Source organism: Bacillus rossius, chromosome 13 (genome assembly GCF_032445375.1).
Source record: "Bacillus rossius redtenbacheri isolate Brsri chromosome 13, Brsri_v3, whole genome shotgun sequence".
Taxonomy (NCBI): domain Eukaryota; kingdom Metazoa; phylum Arthropoda; class Insecta; order Phasmatodea; family Bacillidae; genus Bacillus; species Bacillus rossius.
The window spans coordinates 48,289,655-48,307,528 of NC_086340.1; the positions used below are offsets into that span (position 1 = coordinate 48,289,655).

A 17,874-nucleotide genomic window follows, 5' to 3' on the forward strand; every position below is an offset into this window, starting at 1 on the left:
CAGTAACGACACCAATGCTGGGAAGACGCTGATGCTAGTGGTGATGTAGTGATTGAAGTCTCTTTCAGTGAGGTTTTCTCTGCATACAACACCGCAGGAATTAGTCTCTTCTGCTGGTGGAACCTTACTAGTTGAAGCAGGGGCGTGCCTAGGGGGGGGGGGGGGACGAGCGGGACCGGACCCCCCCCCCCCCCCAGGGCTAAATATATTTTAATATTAAATTCATAAAATGAAAAAAATAAATATTTAGTATGATATTAAAATTAATTCAATGACACAAGCATAAATGTTTAATTGAACAGTGTTTTTAGATAGCCTAAATCAGAAATATTGAACACGTATTTTTCAAAAATTTTCCCGGGGGAGGACCCCCGGACCACCCGCCTAGCTGGGGGGTATTCCGTACCCCCCAGACCCCCCGGAAAGGCCCTAGCCTTCTGCCTGACCCCCCCTCCCCCCAGAGAAAAATCCTGGGCACGCCACTGAGTTGAAGTCTCTAATGATGTCTGTGATGATGTTCCGCATTGTTGTCTTATATGCCAACGGGATCTGCGCTGCCATCGTCGTCGCTGTTATCAGGGGCTATTAAGTAATTCAGAATGCAGCACACAGAAACTACCACATATGTAATAGTGGTGGCAGGATCCAGGGAATGGAGCAGGAGCTGAGTTCAGCCACCTTGGATCATGGATAACCTCTACCTCGGCGTTTACCCTTGAACTTCAAAACTTTAGGCGAAAATCACCAAAAATTCGCTAAAATTTCTAGTTTTTTTTTTTTTTTTTTAATATTTTCGTCAAAAATAAAATTAGTGGGAAAATAAAAATTTCCCTTTAGAAGGAAAATATCCCGTTTTTAGTGAAAATTTTACATAAAAAAAAATTGAAAAATACGAAATTATAATGCTTCAGTGTGTATTTGCCTTTAAAAGAACAAAAAATATATATATATATATAAAGTGGCTAAAATTCATCATCGGCAAATGGCCGAAGCCCCTGAGGTCATGACATGATACAACAGCCATTTTGGATGACCTCACGGCCGCCATATTTGAAAAATATATTTTGTTTTTGATTGCGATTCCGCCATTTTTTTTAGAACTAACCGCCATCAGGATTACGCAATTTGGATCTATGATGTAATGTCCGCCATATTGAAAATCAGTTATTAATTTTAAAAAACTCTGGAAAAAATAAAAAAAAAATTAAATAAAATTATTTACATCATGCACTTTGAAGTACTTGGTTCGAACCCAATGAGGACAAAAAAAAAATTCCTTCTTGAATGCTACCAGCCACCACAATTGCCAAGGCAGATATTAAAACAACCAATATGATGTCACTATGGCCATCTTGGACCCGCTATTTTGTTTTTGTCTGCCAGAGACTGCTGCCGCCATAATGGTTTTTAACCTTTAACCACTAGAGTAGTATTTATTATCAATCAGAGAACTATTGTCACGCCCACCATCTTGTCGACCATCCTGGCGGCTATTTTGAAATTCTGAAATAATTGTAATAAAAAAAGGACAATTTTCAAAAACATAACAATTTTCAAATATTCATTTCATGATAGATTAAATTTATTCCTCTCCTTAGTTTGGACTTTATAAGAGGTTAAAAAAAAGTTGATTCAGGCCGAAGAAACTTTTATTTATAAATCAGTTAAATGAAATAACCTCAATTTAAAGATTCAGGAGCAAGAATTAAGAAACAAAAAATGTTCACAAACATTATTTACTATGTAAATCCACCACTACTACATTAAAAATTGCGAAAGATAGCAATCTAACAAAATTTCATTGTGCATTGTCGTGAAATGACTTATTATCAGTTACAATCTGTTTACTGAAGACAAGGTCCAACCAGATCCCTTGCTGACAGTCTTCCTCTTTTCGACGGAGTTTCTCGATACTATATTTATCATACTGCTTCACATCGTCGAAACTGTAAATGAGAGTATTTATAGTTTTGAAAGCGCCTTTCTTCCCTTGGTCATCAACAGGGTATGGTTAAACATTCACCCACATGTTAAATTTTTTAGATCCGTTTGTTGCTATTTCAACAGTAGCTAATTGATTGTTATGTTTGATAACAAGTAAAGTACATATATTTGACTCTCCATATGTATTTTGATAAAAATAGTCTTTTAACATTCCACGAAGTACAGATTTCGCCAAGTAGAACCCATTATCATTTGCCTGTAATGCACCAAGCACAGTCGTAGATTTCGATTAATGTCCAGGCGTCATCGCAATCCGTTGATCAACATCTGTGTGTATGCTTTTACGTATACGAGTCACCAACCCAAACCAAAGAGTCGAAATGTCCGCAGGTGTTCCACTGCAGGCACATGGAATAGACCGTTACAGTTTTTCGCATGTCGTTTCAAACAGTCAATTTGAGTAAACCAAACATGACACTTATCACAGCGAAAATTCATTTAAGAAGGCTTCTTCGTACATTACCCCTCTCGTGTCTTCGTTCATCATGGACAATCACAGTAGCTACAAGGATGTCTAGTCGATAAAGACGGACCTTTCAGGTCTGAGACAGATGCTGAAGTTACTGCAGTTGTACCAAATTCCGGTATACTAGTAAGCACGTCGATGCATTGTTGTTGCAGCGAAAGATTTGCTTACTGACACCCAGAACGGGCTTTGCATGTCTTCAAGAGTGTTTTCATATTATCTTTTCTGGCAAACTGCTTGTTTTATTTATCACAGCCAAACATTTGGCAGGAGGATCTTACTCCATTCTCTCTTCTCGTGTCGACGAGCATTACTGTGATGACATTGGTTTTCGGAAGTCGTCGATGCACCTCAGTAGACAGCATCGATATATTCAACATTAAATAGTTGATGATGCAGGCGACATAGTTGTTTCCTTTGTAGGCTTTATTGCATGCATCAAAGTCTCCTCTAGTTTTGTCAGGGATGGTGGTACACTTTTCTTCAGGATCACAGCAGTCGTAGGTGTCTCTACTATCAAGATCTCCGCTGTTGATGGCACACCTTTCATCTAGATCTGCATCACCAGAGTCCCTGGCGTTGATGGTACACATTCCATCGAGTTCTGAATAGTTGGCGTCGTCATCGGGGTCTGCGCCATCGAGTTCTGTGTAAAAGATGCTAAAGACGCCATAAGGTTACAATAATGTGCGGTTACTCTACTTATATGTCAGATGATGGAACTAGGAGATCTTTACATCACTGTAGCCAGTAACAAACTAATAATACCATCATCTGGACCGTGCTTATATACTCACCCTCACTGCTATGATATGCACGAGTGAAAATAACAGCCATTTATCAATTGTTTATTAAATTATAATATGTTTGTTACCTATAAATTTAAGATTAACCAACCAGATTCGAACATAGCTAAAAGGCTACAAGGCTACAATATAACATGGCTAAGAGGCTTCAGGGATACAACAACCATATGGGAAAAAAAAATATTTGTATTAAAAGGCCAACTTAGCAAGTTTTACACTTACTATAGTACCATATCATTCCTCAAATATCTATTTTATACTCGACACATCCCTCAATTATATATTTTATGCTCAGTACTAGACCAAGAGGTTTTGAACCATTATATATTCAGTCCTGACTACAGAACTGAATATGCACATTTAACGAAAAATGCACACATTTGGACGAACATTCAACTCGGTTGGATACGATCGCAGGATATGGTAGGTTACGAAGCATTTTGCTCCATCTGGCAACAGCTGCATTTGGCCCATTTGACTACAATTCTTCCATCTGCATTTGTTTCAATTTTGCTATAATAGCCCCAACTGCATTTGGCTCCAACTGATTGCAATTGAATTATGCTCGAACAGGTCCCGATCGCTGGCATACCTGATACTCTCCAATTTGAAAGATTCATTCTCAAATAGTTATGCTTCTTACCAATAGTTGTCGCATCATGTTTTTAAAAAAAAAAAATATCAGAATCCACTTACCACAAATTACTTTGTATAGTAGATAATATAAGTATCAAATATTTATAATTCGTTGTGTTGTTAAGACTGTCTCTCTTTTATATGCGATGCGTGGTGCTCTCACGATCGCAAGAGAACGAGTGCTTTGCTAGATCTCAAGGGGAAGGAAAATCGTCTTGCATGATAATGTTTCTCAACTGTTTTACGGCAAAGTAATCGACTGAGTAATAAACCTTTTTGTTTGAATCTGACCTGATTAAAATATTATTGGTGATAATTTGGTAACAGGAATTCACCAACTAAACGAAACTTGATTTATAATTACAATTTCATGTCTTATATAAAAAAAATTGCAAGTAGCTGTGTTTTCACAGGAATAACCAGAGACGTATAGATAACACTAACAAGAATAACCAGGTACACACGTAGAAAACCAACAAATTATTCCCAGGAATAACCAGAAGCCAAATGCCCAATGCAGAAGAAGCAGCCAAATGCAAATACAGCCATTGTAGTAAGATTGGCCAAATTCAGTTGTAGCCAGATTGAGGAAAATGCATCGTATCCTATCATATCCTGCGATCATATACTGCAGATCTTATCCTATTGATGGGATCATATCCTATCGTATTCGGCGAATTTATCCTACTAATGGGATAGTATTGTACCGATCGTATCTTACTGATGGGGTCGTATCCTCTCATATCCTGTGACCGATCGTGTGCTACTAATGTAATTTCATCCTACTGATTTGAATGTTCGTCCAAATTTGTGTCCTTTTTCGATAAATGTGTGTAGTCAACTCTGCAGTCGTCTGAATATTTAAGAGCTCAGAACCTCTTGGCCGTGTAGTTAGCATACAATACATATTTAAGAGACTTTTGGCCTTTTTATACAAATATTTTTGTCTATATAATTGTTGTAGCCATGTGGCCTTGTAGTTATGTAGGCTTGTAACCATGTTCGGAACCGATAGTTTTATCTAAAATGTATACACAGTTAAAGTGTAATATTCAAGTAAACGAATTAAGTATTGCCCTTTTTTTACTCATGTATTACTAAAATAGGCTGTTTTGACTCGTATATCATATCAGTGACCGGGAGTATATAAGCACATTATTTCTGGCTACGGTGGTGTAAGGATCGCCTAGTTGTATCATCGAACATATAGTCTAGTAATCGCTTGTTATTGTAAACTCGACGGTGTCTTTACAAAACTCGATGGAAGGTGTACCATCGACAACGGATATCTCGATGGCAGCCACACCGACGACTAACATAATCCTGATTGAATTTGTACATTCGACACCGAAAAAAAAAAACTAGATAATAATTTACTGCACGCAGTCTTGTCAGCTGAGGAAACAACAATGGCGCCCAGACAAAATTTGTTATTATTGTCATTATCACATGTACAAGTGCAGAAGTTTGTTTACATAAAATTTGTATTCACACTACATAAAAGTAGACATCCCAAGTGGGGCCTTAGCAGTATTAACACAATACAAATTTAAAAAAATAAAACCAGCAAAACATTTAAAAATACCATAGTTACTAAAGGTCACAGTTTTAAACAATGCAATAAAATATTCTTTTAATAAAATACCTACACATAAACTAAATATTCATCATTGTGTAAATGCCTTTAATAAACATCGTTGAGACACTTTAACTAGCCTATAAAGTTTGAGATAAATAGTTTTTTGCATTATTTAAGTAGAATTGAAAATTATGTGTCATAGTATATAAAAATATTTACCTTATCCTGAAGGTACTCATACTCGAAGATCATTAATTTGTATTTAGGAATTGCTCCCATTTTACCAAATAACATATTCAAAAAATGTTTGTGTGTGTGTATATATATATATATATATATATAGTTTGTTTCGTTTACGTGTTGTGCTAGTAATCAACAAAATTATTGTTCGGCTAAGTTCTGGGCATAAATTTCTTGAGAGAGATATTCTACTATTCTATACCGTTTAATTTTTTTCTACATTATAGTGCTAAAGTAAGTTTTTTTTCTTTTTTTAAAAAATTACACAATCGATTTTTGCATCCCATATAGGTACTTTTAGGATTTTGCATTTTATTGTTAATGACTCAGAATATCTTATATTTCGCACAAATATATTTCAACAGGGAAACGCAAGATCTTGTTCTGCTCTCCAAGGCTACAGCAACCGTCAGACAGTACTTCTCGAAAGCAGCAAACTTCACAGCCAAGAGTTTATTCATTGCCACGTGGGAAGATGTGGGCTACCATGATGGAGGAAGCGACAAGGTAACAAATGCAACATTTTTGACTGGTGTTAACAATTACGTTACCTTTGTATAATGCGTATTGCAAAATATTATTATTTTTTTACTTGATCTGGTCCCCGATTTTTAATTGAATACTTATTATCTATCAGGATGCGGGTTTACAAAGCAGTGTGTCAAAAAATATGGGAAATTTTAAAACTTCATAAAATTTCAAATGTACTCAGTAAAGTTAATTTGTGTATTAAACTATCTTAATAGTTTATGAATTCACTCTTTATAAAAATATACAAGTTCCTTATAAAATATATTGTTATGTGTATTTTGAGGCTAATTTAAAATTGTATTTATTATCCTACTAATGATATCCAAATGCAAGTATTTTATGTTGTATTACGTATTAGTATGATAGCAAGTGTGAGCCTGTATTAGGCGAATGACAGTAACAAATTAACATACTTATTGACATGTGCACATGCTTAGGTAGAAACTAGAATATAAGTGGTCCATGTACGTGGACTATGTCTATGGTAATGCCTACAAGAAGTCAAGTAAGAAGTCTCGTTTATATTTGTATCCTCTTTTGTAGCCGCTTGTGTAGCCATGTGGGTGTCTAAATGTTTGCATCCTAGCATGTGTAGCAAAATACCTGTATGCAGTTAAAATTAGAGCCAAAAGCGAGCGTATGTTGCAAAATGCATATCTGTGAGTTGTCTATATATGAGAAGTGTGGCACAGGTGGTGCAGTTTGGTTCAGTTCAATGACCAACCACCATCTGGGCTTGTGACCTCATGACCGCCATCTTGGATGACCATTACTTTGAAATATGATTGAAATATTATTATTAGGGTATCCATTTTTAATATATGTTTAAAATATTATTTAAAAAAATTATTTCATATGCCATGGACTTTGAAGACCAAAGTTCGATCCAGCCAAAAGAAAATTACTTATTATTTAATAATCATTCATCCACACTTTTTACCTGGCCACTGACACCCACACATCGCATCGACCAAGAAATATGTTACTACCCGCTCTATGAAATCATGGTGGCTGGCTATCTTGTATCTTTCATTTTGTTTTTGTCTGCTAGAGTGTGCACTCGCATTCTTGATGTATTTTTTACCCACTAAATTGCAGTAGTGTTAATCACAAGACAGTCAACTATTATTGCGTCCGCCATATTGCCGCTAATCTTGGCAACCATCTTGTGAACTCGTTATTATAACAAAATAAGTCTGAAAAATTTCTAAAATGTTTTTTTTAAAAACCCTGATATTATATTGACTTGTTCTATTACCGTTGTTGGTCCGACCACAGGCATTGACGTATTTAACAACAGTGTAGGTTCCGTGTACAAGGAAACAAAACATGAAGCAGCTGGAGAGAGGAGACAGGAGATAGCACACACAAAGTGATAGTCACTCATGTGGTGAGGGTCGATTCCTACCTCAGGCACAAAAGCAACTTTGTTCTTAAATTTTTTAATATATTGTTTACAAATACATATGAAGTTAAAAGTATTCACGTAAGTACAACTAGTAAGAGTGCCTAAATTCAAGTTCGTTAAACTAGAATTTTCAACTCGCATCTTTTAAAAAATATTTATTAAATGCTAGAGCCGAAGGCTGGCTAGAGAGACTGCGATCCCTGCTCCGGAGTTGCAAGCCTGCAGACCAGCTGTTAGCAAGAAACACGCAGCACTGCTTGCCCGACCAACTAGCCAACACCTAACAACTGTGATTCAATCAGAAGTATTAGTTGTAATAATTTCGAAGTACGCAACACGTGATGAGAGTTAAAAACTATCCTACAAATACGAAAGCTGATTAATTTCAACCTCCGATGGGCTATAAAAAATACCGATACACAAACCCTAACAATTTTATGACCAATAATTGTTCTTACTTATTTTTTACATGATCGCCAAAACGGCTGAGGTACTTGTCATATCGCGACACAAGCTTCTCGGAGAAGGTAGCCGCCAGTGAGGATTCACAGGGCCAGCGCCCGGACCTGCATCTCCTTCAGTGAGGCGTGAGGCGTGCCGCATATTCGCATATCGTGTGACACGTCTTGACGCGGGACGTGCGCGATCGTCCCTGCAAACTTTAATTTTCATTATTTAAAGCTTTCTTTTTTTAAGGTGTGAAATGCTATTTAAGGGGTGAAACATGAACTCTTACAATGAGGAACGAAACAAAGTCCATACAATTGAACGGAAAACTATTAAAAGCTTCCATGCGGCCATATGCTGCCTTAAGGCAGCGACTGCTTGTTCTAGCTCTCGCCTCGTGTGTCACGTGACATCCCCTCGTGGTTCGACTGCGCTAGGGGCAGCTGACTGCAGCTGACTGCAGCTGACTGCAGCTGACTGCAGCTGACTGACCACCCCCAGGGGCGCGTGCGCCACAATTTAACTACGAGTTTCCAACCCTGCATGGTTGAATCTTTCTGGTCCGCCCAACTCTTCATTACTTGGATCTTTTCCCACTTGTCCAGTAGTAACCTGCTTGCTTTAATGCAGGAAATTGATCCCTGCATTACCCAGCCCAGGGTTTTCCCTGTGTATGTGCAGGTTTTACCTGGTCCACTTCAGCTAGCTAAGCTAGGGTGACCAATGTGGCGTCAGTCATGGCGCTGCTCGCTACCACGGCTAGCAAATAAATCACAGGAAGCACAAGATAAGATGCCCGTGACCTTTTCCTGCATGGTTTAAACCCAGCATGTTTAACCCTGGAACACGCTTAGGTCCTCGCCTGACATGGAACCCTCCGGCACATCGCGGGCAGCTCCCTGGAGGGGGGGGGGGGGGTGAAGTGCGCTGTGCTGCCACTGTCTGCCACCGGGCGCGCCCCAGCTGTGGTGAGCAGTGACTCGTGGACCAGCGGCAGTCTGCTCACCGTGGGCGGCCCGGAGGAGACTCAAACCCTGTCAGGGGCTCGCACATCGCGCCCGCACGGCCGCACGTGCCCGTGGTCTGCGGGCTGGCCGCCAGGTGCGCTGCGGTCGGCAGTTGCCCGGCAGGGCTGCGCATGACGGCCTGCAAGCAGTCTCTGACCTCACCTGCCGCGCCCGAGGCCCTAGAGCTAGAGGTGGGTCGAAAAGTATCAACCTGATACTTTGTCACTGATACGCGCCTGTATCAGGAACGGCAAACGAGTACACTTGAAAAGTATCAGAGACTTTAGTATCAGTTCAGAATTCGCCTGGAACAACAGCACGGCCAATGAGCGCAGTACCCGATCGCAGATGACGGTCACTTGGGCGGAGCTTGTGAAAGGGGAGGGAGCAGGAACGACGAATAAGGGATAAAGAAGGGAAAGAATGTAGGGGAGGAAGCGCAGGGGAAGGCGTTGAAGCCTTGAAGGAGAGGCGCAAAGCGATATTGTTACAAGCAGGGCTGCCACTCATGGGTTTTTCCACCCATATCTGGGTTTTTCCAATGGTGTTTGGGTTTCTGGGTTTTTAAATAATGAATTCCAACAATTCTAGGTTTTTTATAATTTTAATTATTTTTATACCTAAAACAATAATAAAGGTAGTAGCTACTGTATCTGTTGCAATATCTGTTTGATAAATGCAAACAAGTCTGTGTGTTTCACACACAAAAATACATATAAACACAAAACTAGTTTTCAAGAAGCTAAGTCGAATATTAAATTAGACACATTCTTCAAAGAGGCTTGCAGAACACAAAACCAATGCAACAATTAACCTTCAAACCAATCTTGTAGAATCAGACTCTGAATAAAGACTAACGTACATGATGCAGTTTTATAAAAACAATTACCGGTTTTAAAGAATGCAGTGATGGTGTTTGTTTTGTCATGTATATATTTGTAGGTTTTTTTTATGATAAGTATGTGCTGGTCCAAGAATTACTTATACAGCCATTTTGCTGCAGTGTAATTTTCTTGTATTGGTTGTATTTAACCATTTTCAGTCTTGTAAGGTAATTAATTGTTTTATATTAAAACCAGTTATGTTTATATTTTTGAATTAGTACGCAAACATTTTCAACGATAGCATTTTAGACGCATCTGGGTTTTTTACCCATGTGTCTGGTTTTTTTTTGTAGGTTATCTAGGTTTTTCATGAATATCAGAGTGGCAGCCCTGGTTACAAGTCATTTTGTTTATTGTCCGACTTCAAAGTACGCTCAGTGCGCAGTGCGTGCACCGTCTCGTTCAATAATAAAACAAATGAAATTTTAATATTAAAAAGTACATTAATACAAGATATAATATTTATATTTGTGCACCTAACAGCTATGTGTGCCGTTAATTAGTAAATTCGACACGATATATTTTAATTTTTTATTATGATTTTAAATTTTTGTGTGGAAATTTTATTTGCTCTACTAGAGTGTGATTTTAATTTGTTAGTCTGGTGTACTCCTCTGAGTTAAACTTTGTCTCAGTGCTCTGAAGCCCCTTTCCCATCGGCATATCGGATATTTTGCTGGCCTAATCCCTGACTGGCAGACAGCTTACCATTTCCCCCGCCTTCAGTCACGCCTCAAGCCTGTAATATCATTTCTCTTCGTGACCCTAACTGCATAGACAAGCCTGTAGCTTGCAGGCGACCAGTTCGCAGAGACAAGCTGAGATTGGCTTTTTTCATCACGTGTTAGTGTTATGTTCACCCCTCTGCAGCCACGACGGGACGTAGATTCCCATCAGCGTTGCATTTTACCCTCACCTCCCCCCCTTCTCAGTTCCAAGTAAGACCAATGACCGGTCGTAACCCCCTGGGCAACAGTGACCGTTCTCAAGGTCTTCTCGCAAAAGCGAGTGTGCCAAAACTGATCACAAGCGCTACCTAGCGACCAAGTCGCGAACTTCTCCGCTAACCTACCCTCTAGGGCGCCAGAGAGCAGCACCTGCTTTCCCTTGAGTTATATGGACGCCAGGCGCGAGTCGATTGTTTTCAACTCAGACCCCTCCGACAGAGTTCTCTACTGTCGCCCAGTGATGCCAACTTCAAGACTCCTGCTAGAGTTTTTTTCTCGCCCGGATTCGGGCAAGTTCGGAATCTTTCGGCGGCCCAGACCTCCCTCCACCTGTTAGAGCCGGCGGGCACTTTTAATTACGAGACGCGGTTTGCCGCGACACAGATCTACTCGCGTCGCGTCTGCAGACAGATCTCCATCGAGTATCGGCGAATCGGCAAGACTTCATCCGACCTCTAACGACTATGTAGTCGCTTTGTATAAGGGATGCTATCCCTCAAGTCAATCCTAGTAGATTAGTCTGTCTGCATAGTTTAAGTATTTGCCTTCGAAATTTTTTTTCTCCTTTAATTGTTATTATGAAGAAATCATCCGCGTCCTGCCGCGCAATTCGCGAGCTCCAGATCCTGTCTGACTCCACGACTGCAGCGTGCTGGGCAACTCCCCTGTTTTGGTGAGTGATAATTCGCGACCCCCCCCTTTTTTTTCCTTTAAATTTTTTTTGGGCATTTTCTGCCCCATAGACTGCCTGTATACAAGTTCTAATCAGGTTTGATTTGGACTGTTGCAGACAGGGTCGATGACAGGGAGAGACTGATGCTCCCATCTCGTGGCCACTACCCTTTCCTGTTCCGTGGGTCACATTAGAAGAAACATTTCTACTACCCGATGTGATCGTTTTGAAGACCCCGGGTGATAATGTAAATTCAACATTTCCCCCTTACCTAGCTACGAACTATCTTAAGCGGATGACCAACCCACCAGCGACCAGTGTTTTTCTCAAGAAAATGTAGAACGAATAGAACTAATTATCAATGTAATCATCGGATCCATCCAACTTTGGGTGTGAAACTCATAATGCAAATGTTTATATTTCAAACTAAGAATGTAAGTTGTTTTAAGTAAGCGCGGGCCGGCCCATTTTCGTTTTTCTTTTTGTTAATCTTTGAAAATTGTTAAAACCTTTTGTATGTAAAATAATGGAAACAAGATAATTCATCAGGGCAAATAAAACAGGGAAACTATAGATCAAGTTAATCGTGTAGTTTTTATTTATTGATTTTAACGATCCCCCAACTTCCTCCTTGCTTGTTACAGGAAGTTCCTAAATTTTGTTTGTTCCCCACCTCGTGTGCCTCTGGTAAATCAATTTATTTAACTTATTTTTTTTTATCCAGCATGTTTCCAAGGCTCTTTTTTAATTAATTCCAAATAATTCTATTTTGAGGCACGAGGGGTGTTACATATGAAAATGCAAATAAATTCTCAGTTGACACTAATAACAGATGTAATCAACATATGGACTTTCTTTTTTCGAAAACAATTAGTAACTAGTGTTTTTATACATTAAAAATTCACGATTTTATCAAAAATAAAAAATAAAAAAACAGATAGGTACATTAGTGAGCATACTATATCAATGTTTACGTTTCAAATGTTTCTTCAGATTAGTCGATGATTTATAACTCAGTTTTTGTTTACACAAATTACAATTAGCAAACTCATTATTTTCCGTGAAAAAATTCCACACAAATTAAGTCTTTTTCGTGCACTTATCCATTCCTTATTTCACTATAAAGATAGGTACTAACTACAAAGCATGACAGCCCGCAACATGGTGATACACGGCCAGGACGAACTGCAGTGAATGTTGAATTGATTGATACTGGTTGTATCAGGCGGGCATGAGAGTATCAGAGGTAGAGAATTACCAGGCGTGATAAATAATGTATCAGATTCTCCTTCCGGTCGCACGGTCTGCGTACGCGGAGCTTTGTTGCCTCCTGGGATCGTCTGATACAGAAGTATCAGAGACTTGTAACATGGTACAATGCTGTATCTGTATCAGGTTGGAACAGATACCGAAAATTGCTGTCACAACCCACCTCTACCTAGAGCCAGTCCTTCTCCCTGTCACTCCGGACAGCAGTTCCTCCAGTGTGCTGCATCCATTAGGCTGCCGGGGCGCTGCTTGCTGTGTCTGCGCGCTTAGACTACCAACCCAGGAAAGGGAAGTTTGCATTTGAATTTTACAGTTTCACCAACATAAGTTTTTAGAGGATACCTGGCACGCATCTTTTCCCTCTAGACAAACCACTCCCATTTTTCTAGGGTCCACAAACACTTCAGCTGTGGGGGACCGGCTTCAGCATGGATAAAAAAAAATAAAATCCGAAATCAGGTTTTCTTTTTATGATAGGAACAGATGCCAATTCCAGAAAAGTTTAAACTGTTTTTTCTTAGGAAACATACTGTGTTCGTCGGTGTTGTCCATATCTGTTTATGTTCATTGTTGTGTTCGTATATTTCCTGCATTGTCCAGATTTTGTTAACTGCCAGAATTTACTCTTATGCTGGAATCACAGTGCCCCGACGGCCCCGACAAGTTCAACAGCCAATGAAATACAAGCTCGCCGTGACGTCAGCCCGACGGCCCGCAAGGAATAGATTCTATTTCTAATTTCGTCGTGTCGGGCTGCCCGACAGAAAAGAAAACGGCAACGGAAAGGAAACAGTACAGAACTAAATTTCAAAAATATTTACCTACTTGGTAAATCTTTTTGCTGGAAAGTGAAATTTCGTTTTACGTGTGGCTGAATTGAAAAATTTGTAGCTTGCCTTAGTCTGTATAAACATAAACAGATATTATCGTGTTTATGGTTAAAGACGTTATTTTAGAATCGTGAAGATTGGATTTAAGAATGGACGAGTTCAGCGAAGAACTTCTAATTAATAAAGTCCAAACTTTTAACATTTCGTTTCTTTTTAATTCTTCGCACAGCTAACATCAGTAGTATTTTTCTGACCCTCACTGACATATCTTTATCTTGTTTCCTTGTAACTATAATAAACTACTCTTTGTTTTACGAATCAACTTAACCTTACTTCGTATCGCAGAGGACTAAATGTTTTTTTGCACTTCAACTGTCAATAATAAATAAAAGAGCCTACTTTGTTTTAGCGCATTCTATAATAATGCATTTTAATTGAAGTATTTAGCTTGGCATGATTTGGAGAAGGCCAAATTGAAAATCGTCGGGTTATTTTTGTCGTGGTATTGTGACCCTACGCTTTTCAATCTGTCGTGCTGAGATGCTGCACGACAGTTTGTCGGGCCTGTCGTGTCGGACTCGTCGGGGCATTGTGACTCCAGCTTTATTGTTGACAGTTTATCATCGTTGTCAGCCCTCTGTGTTCGTCTGTGCTATTTTTTCCATGACTTTAATTCCTCACACGGAGTTCCTGTGCTGTCTTCGTGGTTGTCCATAATACCTGATTAGGCTCATGGTTGTGTTTGTCTGTTTGATTTAGCTGATTTAGACTGGTTCCTTGTGTTTATGTTTTCATTTTTATTTCTTATTTTGCGTTCTTGAATTTTATCCGTGACAAACATTGCAAAACTGCAATGGCGTATGTCCAAGAAATTGTATGATTCAGAATTCTCCATTGCATGAATCATTTAATGATCGGATGCAAATGCGTATAGTAATTTATTACAATCCATCAATGAAGACAACGAGGACATTTCCTCTTTCATAGTTAGAATGCTACGTGAAGCACCTAAGGACATCTGTTAATCTAATGGTCATTGTGAATAAAAACAGTTTTAATTCTTAGCAGGAGCTGGCTTCTAGTTGCCTGAAGATGAGTTGGCGGTCATAGTTTAGTGAGACGTTTGGGAGGTAATTTATTATTTATTTTTTAGAAAAAAATGTTTTATTTCAAGTACTGATTCATGATATATGTTGTATTTACTTCAATGTGGAAGAAACGTATTGTTGTATAGTGTTGGATGTAGGTACAAAAAAATATTATTTTATTTTACACCAAAAAAATTTTCATGCCTTTATTACATATAAATATTCCTTTTTAAGAAACAATGTTTTGGGTATAAATTTTAGTATATGATTGCGTGGTAAACATAAATCTATAAGTTCATACACCTTTACACAACACAGGAACAAGAGCTACACAGAGGCCCACACGGACTTGAGCATGTTTTTTTAATGATATATAATTATTAAACACTCTTTTCAGCTTTTTGAAGTGCCTGCTACAGAGAGGTAATGGAAGATGGCCACTCACCACTACAAAGATTTAATCATCTCATATTTATATCCTCTTCACTGCCCTGGTTCATTTGAATACACACTTTACATCTTTTGCTCTTTAATAATATTGTTAAGATTTTACTGCGGGTTCGTAAAGGATAGCCCAATTAAAGATATTTATCACACACAGTTTTATTTATTGCCACTATTTACATTACTAGCTAATAATTTAAAAACGCCAATTAATCAAATGTACTTAAAAAAAATGTTGCTTCCTCCAGTCACTCGTTTCTCACAATCCACACGCCTCGCTGGGCCGCAACTCTGGCGCAACTCTCGCCGCAGCACCCCTCGTGGTCCTCCGTCGCAGGACTCCGTCGCCGCCGTCGCACTTCCCCTTCACCGAGATCCCACTCGACGCCGCGCCCGCGACACTATCGCCCGGAACTGAACTCTTCGCCCTGGAACCTTCGTCCAGGGACTTCGCCACTCTCTCGCCCGGAAACTCCGCCGCGGGAAAACTCCCGACTTCACTCTGAACTCCACTGACTCACTCCGGCCGGCGTCCTCGGGCATATATATAGGCCCCGGCGCAATTCCAGAACTCACGAGAGTGGCCGAGGCCAGTCACGTCATTCCGCGCCGACACGACGGTAGAAATCTCTCGAAACACGTGTCGACGGCTCGCGCAACTCCCAGCTGTCCGGTGTCAGTTACGTGTCAACGGCAGGGCGCCACACAGGGAGTGGCGGGAAGGAGGGGGGAAAGCGACAATCCTTGTTATCTTCCAGGCACGTGCGGTGCGTCTCATGTTGGCGGCCACCAGCCAGCTCTGCACCTGCACGTGTCGTGGTCTTGCTCTAGTTCGTAACAATATTTTTAGTTATTAATCATGCATTAGGCTAGTTTTTGATTCGTGTAATCGCGTTTTCTTAAAATTTTATAAACTTAAAATAAATAACATTATTGTGGCGTTGCCTAGCAGTAAACTTTGGAACTATCAGTAACTTTATCCAAGATATTCGACATCTGCCATTGATAATAGCTGCACCTAGCATCATCACTTACATAATTCTGATGCAAACGACCCTAGCAACAACTACCAGTGAAATTAAGAACTAATTTTTTCGGTGAGAAGGGGGAATGGGAGGACCTAATGCATTCCGCCCTTAGAGAAAATTGGAATAATCAACAAACGTCTTAAGGAGGGTTTCACAGTTGGTGCATGGGGGACTGAAATGGAGGGGGAAAACGGGAAGTTAATTAGTGTGATACAGTACAGTGTGAGGGGCATTATCATCATTGAGTGGAGTGTATTGTGTGAAGGTGGAGGGGGGGACATAATTGACATTAACTGAGATCAATGGGTATTTGTTGGAGGTTTTTGTGATTCAGAATCGCCTTTCTCTCTCTACTCACATTATGCTTGAGCGCTAGATTGGCATGACTGTGCATCCCACTCTTAAATCTGGGGAAAACTATTGCAAAAACACAAACCTCTTTAGAACTGCCATACGTTAGAAACACAAAGCTTAAAATTGTCACTAACTAGAAGCAGACAATTAGAACGAACATAAAGAATATTAACAAAATTTGTAAAATTCCCTCTGGTTTGTTTGCAAGTAACAGAGCAGCAGGCTGCACAGGCGGCATGTTGAGACTGCGGCCGCGGGGTTGCAGGTGAACACCTTCCAGGCGGTAGTGATGAGCAGCGAGCAGGACTCGTGCGTGCAGCTGCTGTACCCTGAGGGGGGAGTGCAGTGGATCCAGGGCTCGGCCAGCAGGCTGCACAGGCGGCATGTTGAGACTGCGGCCGCGGGTTGCAGGTGAACACCTTCCAGGCGGTAGTGATGAGCAGCGAGCAGGACTCGTGCGTGCAGCTGCTGTACCCTGAGGGGGGAGTGCAGTGGATCCAGGGCTCGGCCAGCAGGCTGCTCAGGCGGCATGTTGAGACTGCGGCCGCGGGTTGCAGGTGAACACCTTCCAAGCGGTAGTGATGAGCAGCGAGCAGGACTCGTCCGTGCAGCTGCTGTACCCTGAGGGGGGAGTGCAGTGGATCCAGGGCTCGGCCAGCAGGCTGCACAGGCGGCATGTTGAGACTGCGGCCGCGGGTTGCAGGTGAACACCTTCCAGGCGGTAGTGATGAGCAGCGAGCAGGACTCGTGCGTGCAGCTGCTGTACCCTGAGGGGGGAGTGCAGTGGATCCAGGGCTCGGGCTCGGCCAGCAGGCTGCACAGGCGGCATGTTGAGACTGCGGCCGCGGGTTGCAGGTGAACACCTTCCAGGCGGTAGTGATGAGCAGCGAGCAGGACTCGTGCGTGCAGCTGCTGTACCCTGAGGGGGGAGTGCAGTGGATCCAGGGCTCGGCCAGCAGGCTGCACAGGCGGCATGTTGAGACTGCGGCCGCGGGTTGCAGGTGAACACCTTCCAGGCGGTAGTGATGAGCAGCGAGCAGGACTCGTGCGTGCAGCTGCTGTACCCTGAGGGGGGAGTGCAGTGGATCCAGGGCTCGGGCTCGGCCAGCAGGCTGCACAGGCGGCATGTTGAGACTGCGGCCGCGGGTTGCAGGTGAACACCTTCCAGGCGGTAGTGATGAGCAGCGAGCAGGACTCGTGCGTGCAGCTGCTGTACCCTGAGGGGGGAGTGCA

The 17,874-nt window shown here is 41.0% G+C and overlaps 1 protein-coding gene across 3 annotated transcripts in view; it reads left to right on the forward strand.

Moving 5' to 3' along the window:
- LOC134538547 (nidogen) overlaps positions 1-17,874 on the forward strand; it is a 183,762-nt gene that overhangs the window by 41,273 nt on the left and 124,615 nt on the right. For all 3 annotated transcript variants that reach the window (XM_063379965.1, XM_063379966.1, XM_063379967.1), the window contains exon 4: positions 6,097-6,238. In XM_063379965.1, the coding sequence (XP_063236035.1) occupies positions 6,097-6,238 (142 nt within the window). The remainder of the gene's footprint in view (positions 1-6,096; positions 6,239-17,874) is intronic.